The following is a 13,988-nucleotide window of genomic DNA, read 5'->3' on the forward strand; positions in this document are numbered from 1 at the left end:
CCCTGGGTTCTTTCTTTAGTACTACCCCAAAAAGTTAAACAAAAATTAAAAAATAGGCTGGAATGGGGGAAGAGTTGTTATTTAATGGATCTGGAGTTTCAAACGTGCAAGACCAAAAAGTTCTGGAGATCTGTTTTACAATAATGTAAATATGTGACACTACTTATCTGTATGTCAAATGGTCAATTTTATGTTGCATGTTTTTTGCCACAATATAAAAATAACAACAACGGGGCGGGGGCTGTAGCTCAGTGGCAGAGTGCTTGCCTAGCATGTGTGAGGCACTGGGTTTGATCCTTAGCACCACATAAAAGTAAACAAATATATAAAGGAATGCAATTCATCTACAACTAAAAAAAAAAGCAATAAAAATAATAGGCTAGATGTGAAATTTGAAAAAAGAAACATTAATTTTTGTAGTGTCTTCTTTTCATTCAGAGTTTATTGCTTTGCCTTGTTTTATTCTTTGTTATTTTAAGTTTATAAATCCCAACCTGTTAAAGGAATTACATTTGGAAAATACAGAGGCTTTGGGAAATTTTTACTTCATTGAGTAATTATGGTGACATCTTCATTGTGCTCTTCAGAAATGTGAATTTTCTTAGCCATAAGAGATCAAATTCTAGTGTCTTCCCAAACAGGCATGAAAGAGAAAACCTGATTATGGTTTGAGTGTGTTAGGTAGCAGTATTGCATGAAGGTGATGCAAATAAATAGTTCAAGAAAAGCACTTGCTTTAAACAGGTATCTTCTGTTTAGAAGTAGACCTCTATTTTGGCAGATTAAAAAAAAAAAAAAAACAAAAAACACTGGGTTTTGTTTTGTTTTATTGTAGTGCTGGGTATAAAACCCAAGACCTCATGAATGCTGGGCAAGTGCTCTACCACTGAACACTTAGCTCATAAAAGACTGTTTTGAAAAATATCAGGTGTGGGGCTGGGGTTGTGGCTTAGTGGTAGAACACTAGTCTCACATGTGTGAGACCCTGGGTTTGATCCTCAGCAGATATGCTTACACACCATGGTAGTACTGCCAGTTTAAGTTGGTTTCCCAGTCTTTTGTCTTTAGTGCTTTCTCACTGTATCTTTTCTAAAGGAAAAGGAGCCCTAATTTATACATCTGTACTCAGCTTGAGTTCAGTTAGTTATTAAGAAGTATTGATGTGTGAAGTACTTTTAGTACTGTAATACACAAATATAATATTCTTATTTTTTATGCATAGTTTTAAGTATTAAGACAATTATTTGATCCTCTTTTTCTTTATGTAAAAATATTTAGGGCTGGGGTCGTGGCTCAGTGGTAGAGTGCTCGCCTAGCACATGCAAGGCAACTGGATTCGATCCTTAGCATCACATACAATAAATGAATGAATGAATGAATGAATGTATTGTGTCCAACTATAAATTTTTTTTTTTAATTTAAAAACACTGACTTTTTAAAATGTGTTTTTCAGTACTAGGGACTGAACCCAGAGGTGCTCTACCACAGAGCTACATACTCCCCCTTTTTATTTTTTGAGAATCTTGCTAAATTTGTTCAGATTTTGATTTTCATATGTATCTTTGATTTTTCTCCATTTTGGGTAAGTTTTTTAAAAGAATGTTAATCCTTCCAAATCAATGGGTTTAATATTATATTATTTAAGCTCCACTTTCTAGAAAATGAAATGTAACAATAATAAAAATAACAAAAATGAGTGTTTATTGAAGACTCAACTTTGTGCCAAGCACTATTCTAAGTGTGTTAAACACAGCCAGTTTGGCTTTAGATTTCATTACCCTTTCCACCATTTATTACCTACAATATTTATGTCCTTAGTTGAACCAATTTTAGAGAGCATCACCTAGAAAAATCTATCGTTAGCAATTAGTAATAATAAATGTATACTCTTTATATATAGTTACTCTCTATATAACATAAACTAGAATATATAGTATTGTGTAATTATATTTGTATATCATATATAATAATACATGTATATGTGACAATTACTGTATAGTATGTATAAGATATACATTTAGATATTATATACTGTACATGTTTACTCCATTATTCAGTGGCAAAGTAGTTATTTTCATATTTCAATCCCAATTTAGCATCAAACCTTGAGTATGTAAAGAACATAGAAAGTTAAAATTTTGTTAATTTTGATGTATTAATAATCATTTCCTTATAATTCCTGACATCAGTAGCCATTCTGTCTGTTCTGGGACCAGGAGTATGTGAGTGTCCATAGCTTTAGAATTATACTTTATAAGATGAGGAGAGGACTGGGAAATGTGACTCAGTGGTAGAGCATTTGCCTGAAGTGTATGAGGCCCTGGGTTTGATCCTTGGCTACACACACACATGTATATACAAAGATAAGGAAATCATTCTCATTGTTGTTTAACAAAATGAATTTAAAAGTTTCCCTGGCAAGAAGCTGTTATACCCACTAAATTAGAAACCATTTATTACTATTTTTTTTTAAATTCTGGTTTAAAAAAAAACAGCAAAGTTTACAGTCTTAACCATTTTTAAGCATACTGAAGTTTTTCATCTTGTAAATGTGAAACTCTGTACCTATCACACAGTTTTTTACCTTTTTACTTTCCCCTAGTCCCTTGTAAGCCCATTCTACTTTATACTTCTATGAATTTGACTAGCTTCCTCCTATACCTGAACCATAGTATTTTTCTTTTTGTTACTGGTTTACTTAACATAATTTTCTCAATGTTCACCCATGTAGCATGTGACGAGATTTTTCTTCCTTTTATAGTTTGAATACAATATTCCACTGTATGGATATGTCATATTTTATTATCACTATTTTAAGGGTTTTCTTTCTTTTCTTTTTTTTTTTTTTTTGCCAAATCAGTGTTTTCAAGTTATACCAAGTGATAGAAGAAATGCAGTAGAATAACACAAATTAATTTCATTTTGACTCTTTAATATACATTGCTATAAATAGTTGATTTAGGTCAGAAATAAAGATTGAAACTTTGGACAAGTGGGTTTTAGGCATTTATTATGTGATTTCTGGCTTTGGGTATGCACATTTCCATACATTATTAGAAATTATCTGTTATTAAGAACAATTTTAACATTCATTGTTTGGTCTTATAAAGATGTTTTCAGTATAATAGCTGTTTTGGGCTCAGGATCACACTATAACCTACTTTTCTATGTACATTTATTATTCTGTAATATATTTGGCTAGTAAATTATGATTAGTTTCAGTCTTAATGAAATCAAATACAAGATTGGCTTTTAAAGGTTCTAGGTGGCCAGGCATGATTGGTGCATGCCTGTAATCCCAGCTACTCAGGAGGCTGAGGCAGAAGAATCACAATTTTCAGGGCAGCCTGAGCAATTTAGGAAGACCCTGTCTCAAAAGATAAAAGGGTGTGGGGAGTTAGCTCAGTGGTGAAGGGCCTTTGGGCTCAATTCCCTAGTACCTGATGAAATAAAAATTCTGAACGGCTGGCTCAGTTGTAGAATGCTTGTCTAGCATGCCCAAGGCCCTGTATTTAATCCTTAGCACTGCCCCCCAAAAAATAATATAAATAAATTTTAAAAATAAAAGTTCTAGAGTTGAAAGATTTTTGAATTGTATCAGACCATATGCATTTTCAAAATACTTTTAAAAATATGTGATGTAGCCGGGTGTGGTTGTGCACGCCTATAATCCCAGTGGCTCGGGAGGCTGAGACAGAAAGATCATGAGTTCAAAGCCAGCTTCAGCAGTTTAGCAAGGCACTAAGCAACTCAGTGAAACACTGTCTCTAAATAAAATACAAAATAAGGCTAGGGATGTGGCTCAGTGGTCTAGTGCCCCTGAATTCAATTTCTGGTAACCCCCCCCCCCCAGAAAATATATATATATACACACACCCACACACACACATACACACCCACACACATAATACATATATACATCTATATGAATGATGTACATTAAATGTCTCATAGTAGTTAGAATATAAAGTGATGTTCCAAATACTGTAAATAGAAAATTCAGGATACTATAAGGATTGGCTAGAGGGAAAAAAAAAAAAAAAAAAAATATATATATATATATATATATATATATACACACACATATACATACACACACGCTAAGAACATTATCAAAATAGAATCTTTAAACTATATATGTATAATTAAGACTAGCTTGATTATGATATTTGCTTTGCTTTCAAAAAGTAAATTTTTTAGAGACATAAAATTTGTCCATTTATATTTACAATACCAGAAACAGTGACCACCTTCCCCATTTTATTCAGATTATAGGTTTCAGATAATATTTATTTAAGCCTTAGGTATACATGCAAAAAAAAGTTTGAGGGGCTGGGTTTGTAGCTCAGTAGTACAGCACTTGCCTAGCATGTGTGAGGCACTGGGTTTGATCCTCATCACCAAATAAATAAAGGTATTGTGTCCATGTACAACTAAAAAAAATATTTAAAAAAAATTTAAGGCAATATTTCTTTAGAATTATTACAGATAGTAGACATAAAATATTAGTCTTATACATGACTAGTTTATTAACAGAAATTTTCGGTTGATATACTCAAGGTAAAACTAAGTAAAATTTAACTCCATTGATTTTGTAGTTTATTAGCCACACTATCAAAAAAAAAAAAAAAAAAAAAAACCTAAACAACTCTGCCCCCAAAAAATGCTAAATGGGAAGGAAATCACTTAACATGCTGAAATGAGGACTAACTCTGTGTTTTGGATTTCCAGTTTGTATTTGTCTTCATTTGGCCCAAGTAAATATTAGTGTTTTAGAAAGCAAGGTGTTTTGCATCTTCATTAAGTATTCAATTAATATTAGTTTTGTTTTCCTGTTTCAACCTTAACATATTTGAGATTTTTTAAACACTATTTTTTTTTCAAAGAAGAAAAAGATAGTTGAATTCTGTTTTAATACACAGAAATCAAGGTAGCTTTCAATATTTTGCTTAGATTGTTAATGGATTTTCATTATAGTCCTTGACATTAAACTAGTTGATCTGGAGATTTGATTTTGCTTGCAGCAGAGTTGATAGAGTAGTCTGCTATATTGTCAATTCACATCTTTTTAGTCCTTTATTAACTGTCTTGAATGTAGGCCCAGTAGCTCTGTGACATTCACAGCTGTACTGTGACATCATAAACCCCATCGTGAGGGAACCTAGCTACAGATTGGAGCTAGTCTACTAGGTGCTAATCAAATGCTGTGTTACAACATTGTGAGGTTTTCCCAGTTTTAAGCGTCATTATTAGGATTTTTTAAATTGCAAAGCCAAGTAAGGCATCACCTTAACCTATTTCTTCAGATTAACTACTGTCTGTAGTGGGATTTTCAGTGGATGTGGTGGCATCAGCATAATCTATGTTTCAGGCATCCTATAGAAGAAGATTATTCTTCAGGGGATCTGGAAAAAAAGGTAAATATTATCTACTCTGAATTCATTGTTCATAGTTTTAAAGCCTCATAAAAAGAGGTATAAAGTTATAAAATATGTTCTTTGAATGTTTTTTAAATTGTCTTAGCACTTGCCTACTTGGTTATTGAAATGTGATGATTACACTTCTAGATCTTACTGTCACTTTCTCCTTCTCTTCAGATTTCTCTTTATGCTTTTTGTGCAGATGTCTACTCTTCTGAGACATTAAACTTTCCACACAAATATCCCCTTTTCACACTCCCCCTACCTTGTCACTCTCCAATCCCTTACCCTGCTTTATTTTTCTCTAAAGAATTGAGCAGCACCCAAAATTATGCATTTGTTTCTTCATCCTTTTTTTTCTCCTAATCTGGCAGGGCCTTTTCTGGTTCACTGCTGAATCCCCACTGTCTAAACACACAGCAGGCTCCCAGGAAATATTGTTGAATAAATAAGAATGAGTTAATTCAAAAATACGGTGTATTCCATTGAAATTTTTACTTATAAAAAAGTCTTAGGATGAATGTTTGATGTCAGAGCGAGTTCTCCATTTCTACCTGTGGTTAATATGTGTTAGTTCAACTGAATGTTTTTTTGTCTTCCTATAAAAGTAGTGTTTTTAGGAAAGACTTAACTAACTCCTTTCTGTTTCCAGAGCTTTTTGAGAATCCTATTTGTACATTGCAAATAAATTATCGTATTCCTTATAGATTGCTGTTTGTCAGTATTATTCAGTTCTTTCTTTTGTTTTTCAAATCATTATTTCTTTTCTGAGCTCTAAGCCAATAGTCATTCCCTTAATTCTCCTTGCCTAGTAAACATTTTAACCTGATTGTCCTACCTTGCTTTAATCCTTACCTGCCTAACTGCATCTGTCATCTTACCCAAAGCAAAATGATGCTTCTTTACTTACCTTTTGTTTGGCTTTGGGGGCATCATGCATATATGTTCTTGAATCATCACTCTTATTACTTCTGTGCTATTTATACTTTGAGGGCAGATTAACCCATGAAATCAGTAAATAAATAATAATAATGCTCGGATGTTGAGGGCAGGGAGCCATATTAATTTTTTAATGACTAATAATGATGTTTAGCCTGTAAACTCAATACAGTTATAGCCTTAATACTTATTGCTTCCTCAGTTTTGGTGAAGTCAGTGAGAATATAGAATGACAGTTTCCTTTTTTAAAAGGATACACCTGAATTCTAAGGTGTAGGGTATATTATTTGTGCTGTTTCTCAGAATTTATTTTAACAGTTTTAAGAAAGTTGTCTTATGAGCCTCTACACTGTCCAGAATTTGGACATAACAGAAGTTTCTTTGCAGTTATGGAATCCATGTTGCTTATTTCCAGAATTCTAGGAGTATAATCTATGTTAGGAGAACATCCTTTTCTGCAGCAGGTTTTTTTGACATTAATCCATTTTTGATAGATCTATTATTTAATAAAGTAATGAGAACTGTACTTAAAGACAGCTAAAGTAACTGAAAGCAAGATTTATATTTAACAAAAGTCTATGAGTTGTTCTTGAATTGTTTTTTTAGTTCTTCAAAATAATCTCATCTGTTTGAAGCTAGAGCATTTCCCCACAGAAATTTAATATGGGCACTACACTACCTGCCACCCTAGTCCACAGGTCCACTTTGGGGCATACTCATAGTAATCTTGGGTTCCTCCGCTCCTTCCATTTTAAGTTCATTGTTTTCAGATATTTTACTCTCTATATGTATTTTTCAAAGCAAAACATTGAGAGTCACTTGATATCTGATAGAGTATCTCTGAGAACTCTTTAATTCTACAGAGAAAATCTTTTGACTTGGGGAAATGTAACGCCTTACAATTTTCCACCACTAGCCAGGCACCTTGAAAGGCTGAGATGGGAAGATCACTTGTGTCAGGAAGTTCAAGATCAGCCTTGGAAAAATAGTGAGACCCCATTAAAAAAAAAAAATCCAGTAAAGGAAAAGCAAATATTCATACCCTTCCTACTTCCCTCCAGATGACCCATACATACACATGGTGGTCGAAGGACAAGAACACAGGAGCACCATATAATCTAGGGAGCTAGCCCACAAATCTAATTGTAAAGTTTGTCTCCCTCCTCTGAAATGATAGTAGCTGGGCAATCAAGCCTTTTTTGGGGGACAAAAATCTTTTTGGCTTTTTTCTTTCATTTTTTATATAAGTTAGAAAGCTTAATTTATATCTTGCCAGTCTCTGACATGAGCTTCTATCAGGCTTACTGGACATGAGTGTTTTGACTGAACTGCTACATTGGAGCTGAAATCTCAGCCTGTTTTGCCACTCTATTCTTTAAACTGAAAGTCAGGGTATAGGGGATATGTTAGTATAGAGCACCACTTTTCAATGTGTGATGCACAGAACCTTGGGTAAGATGCTGAAGATGCTTTCAGAAGGTTTACTAGGGCATCACTTTTATTTATTTATTTTCTTACAATACTAAGATATTTCAACATTTGCACTAATGATACAAAAACAATATTGGGTAAACTAGTGGTCTTAGCTTCAATCAAATCAGTGGCACTGACCTGTATGAGTATCATATTCTTTCCCTCCCCCACTTCTTTTGATTCCCAGGGCCTCCCACATGCTAGGCAAGGGCTCAGGGCTCTGCTACTGAGCTCTAACCCCAGCCCAATCATTGTATTCTTAACTGCCATTCGCTTGCAGTTAAAACAAAACCAGTTTCAGTTAAGAACATCCTCATTGAAGCAGTAAAAATTGTCAGTTGCTTAAATCTTGACCCTGAGTACATATTATTCTAATATCTATATCCTGAAGTAGAATGTTCACAGAAAGCACTTCTGTTGTATACTGAAGACAATGATGTTGTTGAGGAAACGTGTTATTGTTTGAATAGCAAGGCGAATTGGCTGGATTTTGTTTGTACATAATTTTTTTTTCCTCAAAAAAATGACTAACAGCCAGATTATGGCTATTTAAACTTGAAGGTATTTTCTCAAAAACCAAGTGAAGTGAGCTTGTCACTTTAAGGACAACAAGTGTTTATTGGCAATAATGAAATTCAGGGTTTTAAGCAGAAATTTTAAAATTTGGAAAACCTGCATCTGCCATTGTGACAGTATTTGCAGTTTTCTGATGAAGTTTGTGCTGTTTTAGTGAATTGATTTCTGACAGTGTGTCATAAAATACGTCAGCATTTGGACAATTTAAGCCAAAGTTTCCCGAATAACTAGTGCATGATGTTAACAAAATCTTGAATGGGTAAAAGATCCATCCAAAGTAAGTGATAGACAGTATTTTTTTTAATATATTTTTTAGTTGTCACTGGACCTTTATTTTATTTATTTATATGTGGTGCTGAGAATCAACCCCAGTGCCTCACACGCTAGGCAAGTGCTCTTTTACTGAGCTACAACCCCAGCTCAGACTAGTGGGTTTTGATGTAACTGATAGGGTTTCAGATTGCACATTGCAACTAAACTTTGAAAACTTCCACTTGTCCAGTTTTGACGTTTATCAAAAAAGATTATCTATGTTTTCTGGGAAAGCTATTATAAGAGTGCAGTAACACATGCCTGTAATCTTAGCAACTTGGGAGGAGGCTGAAGCAGGAAGATCACAAATTCAAGGTCAGCTTAAGAAACCTAGCAAGACTATATCTCAATTCCTCAGAAAACTTGGAATGGATCCACCGTTTGATCCAGCTATCCCACTCCTCGGTTTATACCCAAAGGACCTAAAATCACCATACCACAGTGATGCAGCCACACCAATATTTATAGCAGCTCAGTTCACAATAGCTAAACTGTGGAATCAACCTATGTGTCCTTCAGTAGATGGATAAAGAACATATGATATATATTCAGTAGAATATTATTCAGCTTTAAAGAATGAAATTATGGCATTTGCCAGTAAATGGATGGAGTTGGAGAATATCATGCTAGGTGAAATAAGCCAATTCCCCCACTAAAAAAACAAAGGCTGAATTTTGTTTCCTCTAATATGTGGATGCTTAATTCACAATGTTGGGGGGGGGGTACTAGTGAAGAATAGAGTTCCTTAGATTAAGTAGAGGGAAGGGAGGGGAGGGGATGGAGATGTGGGAATATGAAGGAAAGTAGAACATAACAGACATTATACCTTATGTATATATGTGACTGCATGACTAATTTGATTCTACAACTTGTATGCTCTGAAAAATGAGAAATTATATCCCATCTATGTATGATATAACAAAGTGCATAAATGCATTCTACTGTCATATATAACTTAATTAAGACCTACCTCAAAATAAAATTTAAAAAAGGACTAGGGGGGAAAAAGAGTTGGGAATGTGGCTCAATAGTAGAAAACTTGCAGAATGTGACTGGGGCCTTGAGCTCCTCCCCAGCATCAATCAATCAATCAATAAATAAAGCAAGTAAAAGCTATTTTAATACTATTCCCTTTTAAAATCATGTTATCTATATCAGGCCTAGATTTTTTTTACATACCAACTAACACAACATGTAACAGATTCATGGCAAAAGTAGATATTAGTATCTTCCGTTAACTAGACATTAAAGGAATTTGTAGGGCTGTGATTGGGGCTCAGTGTGTAGGTAGAGCACTAGATTAGCATTTGTGAGGCACTACTATGTTTGATCTTCAGCATCACGTAAAAATAAATAAATAAGGGCTGGGTTTGTGGCTCAGTGGTGGAGCGCTCGCCTAGTGCATGCGAAGTCCTGGGTTCAATCCTAAGCACCACATAAAAATAAATAAAATAAAGGTATTGCATCCAACTACAAGTAATAAATAAATATTAATAAATAAACAAGGGGCTGGGGATGTGGTTCAAGCGGTAGCGTGCTCGCCTGGCATGCGTGCCGCCCGGGTTGGATCCTCAGCACCACATACAAACAAAGATGTTGTGTCCGCTGGAAACTAAAAAATAAAATATTTAAAAAATTCTCTATCTATCTTTAAAAAAAAAGTTTAAAAAAATAAACAATATTAAGGTATTGTGTCCATCTTTAACTAAAAAAAAATTGTTTTGATACTAGAGATTGAATTTGGGGGCGCTTAAGCATGAAGCCGTATCCCCAGCCCTTTTTAATATTTTTTATTAGAGACAGGGTCTCGCTGAGTTGCTTAGACTTTGCTAAGTTGCTGAGACTGGGTTTGATCTCTCGGTCCTCCTGCCTCAGCCTCCCAAGTCACTGGGATTACAGGCATGAGTCATCGGGCCCAGCTAAAAATTAAAAAAACCAAAAAGGTGGGTATTTGTAAAAATGTAAAAATAGTGTCATTAAATATCTTTTGTTTGCTTTGTAAAATGTAATTGTTTTTCTTAAAATGTGATTATGTTAGCATGTAAGGGACTTATTATTTGGAAATGAATTACTAAATATTTTTAAAATAGTCTGTAATTTCTATTATGATATTATATTTCTTTGGATAAAATCAGAGGAAGCCTGGTGTGGTGGTGCATTTCTGTAATCCCAGCTGCTAGGGAGTTGGAAGCAGGAAGATTATAAATTTGAGGCTAGCCTGGCAATTTAGCAAGACCCTGTCCCAAAATACAGTATATGTTAAGGGCTGAGAATGTAACTTGGAAGTAGAGTGCTTGCCTACCAATCACCAGTACGGCAAACAAACACACCAAAACAAAAACCAATGGAGTGCTGAAGCAGGCTTGTAATGTCTTGCATAGGCCAGTTGTGTACATCTTTTTCCAATTTTGTGTCTAGTATCTTCATTGGTAGCTTCAAATGCTCCATAGTATGAGTGTTTATATCATAGAAATCAGCAAAAGCCACAAAGCAGGGTTCCCCCTCCACAAGATCTGGTTATTAATTTGTGTGTGTGTGTGTGTGTGTGTGTTAGGGATCAGACTCAGGGCCTCACACATGCCAAGCAAGCACTTTACAACTGAGCTACATCCCTAGCCCATTTTAATTTTATTTTGAGACAGGGTCTTGCTAAGTTGTCGAAGCTGGCCTCAAATTTGGTGATCTTCCTGCCTCAGCCTCCTGAGTATCTGGGATCACACGTGTGTTCCCTCATGCCCAACTGTGGTTATTAAGTGTTTACCAACACTTAACCTGGATATAAATCATATAAATAAAAGTTCCTTAAAATTCCTAGCAAATTTTAAGTGTAAAAGTGTTCTGATATTAAAAGGTTTGAGAACTAGTTGTTTGGAGAAAAGGGAGACCTTTGGTAATTAGTCAACACAGAGATGGGTACTTTTTTATAATTCATACAAAGTTGCCTTTTGTGCCGAGAACACTTGTAAAATATAACCATTTTTTTTTTCTTTTTAATTTGTAATTGTTAAATCTGCTGGTTCAATATGGGATTTTTTTTTCTCCCCCTTAAAGTCTAAGGTAGACTATGAGAGGGCAAGGCAAGCTGAAACTGGCTCTTGGCCTGCATATTAATCTCCCTTGCCCTGTCATTTTTTTGCTGTATGTCCAACTGTTACCTAGCTCAGATCAGGGTCTGGCTCAAGCTCTGACTTCCACACAAAGCCTTCACTTACTGTTCACGTCCACACCGATCTTTCAAATCTGTATTCTGAAAACATTCATGGTCCATAAAGAGAAGCAATTTGTTCTATACTTTTCGGTGTGCTACTGTTTCTTAGGTCTTTTTTCAATTCTGTGCTTTACCTTAGTGAGACTAGTATAATGCTCAACAGATACTTATCTTGTATGGATAAAAGATTTTTAACTTTTACACTGCCAGAGAAATTTGCTTTCTAGGTGAATGACATAAATAAATCTTACTGTTGTAAACCCAATTTTTAAAGCCTTTTGAAACACTAGTAAAGCAGATTGTAAATCATTGGTATTCTTTAAAGGTAACATCACACACAGAGGCTTCCTTCAAAAACTAATATCTTTTGGTTCTGTTACCACTCTTGGTAGAAACAAGTGGCTTTCTAGGCATGGTGGCATATACCTATAATCCCGGCAGCTCAGGAGGCTGAGGTAGGAGGATCATAAGTTCAAAGCCAGCCTCAGGGAGACCCTGTCTCAAAATAAAATACAAAAAGGGCTGGGGATGTGACTAAGTGGATTCAATCCCCAGTACAAAAAATAGAAAGAAAGAAATAAGTGGCTTATTTCATTTCCAAGGTCTTTGACTGTTTTGAGTAAGTCATAGTAAATAGTAAATCTTAGAGAAATGAAGCAAAATTTCTAAAATCACACTGGCCTATAGGACAGAATTGTTTACTACTTAAAAAACTTAGCAGGTTTCAAGTTCAAAGGAGTAGAGGTATTTTGTCTTGCTGGTAGGGATCTCTGTTGAAAACAAGAGCAACTTAATGACTACATGTTCTCTGCTTAAAGCTAAGTGAAGTTCTGGTCCTCTCTTTGGATGCTCTGTCTCTGGGGAGAGGAGGAGTGCCAGGAGGCCACGCCAGCTCTGAGGCAGGAGCTTTCTCTCCATCAGAGATACTAGGGCTTGAAAGGACCTGAAATTTCTTTGGTCTAGACTTTTTTTTTATGTGATAATAGGGACATAAAAATTACTGTGGCTTATTATTAAAATAGAGACAGGGTATCAGCTTACATCTAAAATAGTATTAGAATTATTATAGAACTTATACATATGTATGTAAAAATTCACCATATTGACATTTTATCTTCGATTTCTCTTAAGTTGGGGTACTTTATACTTTAGCCTCAAAAAGATGTCACTGTTAGTAGTCGTGAGGGCGTAGTGAGGTAGTTTAACTGCTTTAGAACCTTGTGCTTGGAACATTCTTATCCATCGAAGCATGGGCACCAAAAGTGAGGAGCATGGGTTCTTTAATATCTGTCACATCAGAGAATGACAGTTCCAGGACAGTGACCAACTCCTAATGGTAAGTACCCCAGCTGATTTGTCATTTCTTAGAAGCAGGAGAAAGAGAAGTTAGTCATAGTAGTGAGTGGTGTTTCTTAAAAAATAGACAATAGCAAATTAAGGTTCAGCTTTAATCCTCAATGATGATCATTTTTGCAGGTTTCTGTAGCTGGATCAGGCACTGGAAGAGGCTCCCCAGCTGTAACTCTAGTGCAGTTACCTTCGGGCCAAACTGTACATGTCCAGGGAGTAATTCAGACACCACAACCATCGGTTATTCATTCACCACAAATACAGACTGTTCAGGTTAGCTTCCTTCCTAGATGATTTGTCGTTGATTTCTCATTGACTTTCTTGAGACTTTTTTGTTTTTCTTTTACTACTAATTCATTTATCATCATTTTTCTCTATGAAGATTTTATACTCAAATCTTTTAATTAGATGTTTGAAGGGATTTCTTTTTTTTTATATGCTGTGCCATGTACCTTGCTAAGTGCATAGATTTGACTTAAAAGTTGAAGTTTTTGTTGTCTGCTTTTAATTTGCAGAATTAGTAATCGCTAGATAAGCAGTTCATGTCTTCTTCAAGTTGTTCTGTGCTCATACTCAGATTTATTTAATAAAGCTCTCTAGTGGTACTTTAAAGTATCTTGAGTGTTCTTTGGGAAAGATGTCTGATCATGTAATATAAAGATTTTAGTACTGATACTGTGTTCGTGTATATTCACATTGGTAGGTGGGTA

General features: G+C 34.9%; 1 protein-coding gene across 25 annotated transcripts in view; it reads left to right on the forward strand.

Annotated features, from left to right (window-relative positions):
• The window catches only part of Crem (cAMP responsive element modulator), a 77,581-nt gene that overhangs the window by 26,474 nt on the left and 37,119 nt on the right, over positions 1-13,988 (forward strand). For 13 of the 25 annotated variants that reach the window (XM_058580598.1, XM_058580592.1, XM_058580594.1 and 10 more), the window contains one exon: positions 13,405-13,551. The exons of 7 other annotated variants lie outside the window; for them this stretch is intronic. In XM_058580598.1, coding sequence (XP_058436581.1) covers positions 13,405-13,551 — 147 coding nt within the window. Of the gene's footprint in view, positions 1-5,306; positions 5,418-13,404; positions 13,552-13,988 lie in introns of all 25 variants that reach the window. 5 more of the 25 variants (XM_058580608.1, XM_058580609.1, XM_046448289.2 and 2 more) reach the window with 2 other exon arrangements.

Source organism: Marmota monax, unplaced genomic scaffold, assembly GCF_021218885.2.
Source record: "Marmota monax isolate L192 unplaced genomic scaffold, Marmota_monax_Labrador192_F-V1.1 WCK01_AAM20220418_F8-fsc00066, whole genome shotgun sequence".
NCBI lineage: Eukaryota > Metazoa > Chordata > Mammalia > Rodentia > Sciuridae > Marmota > Marmota monax.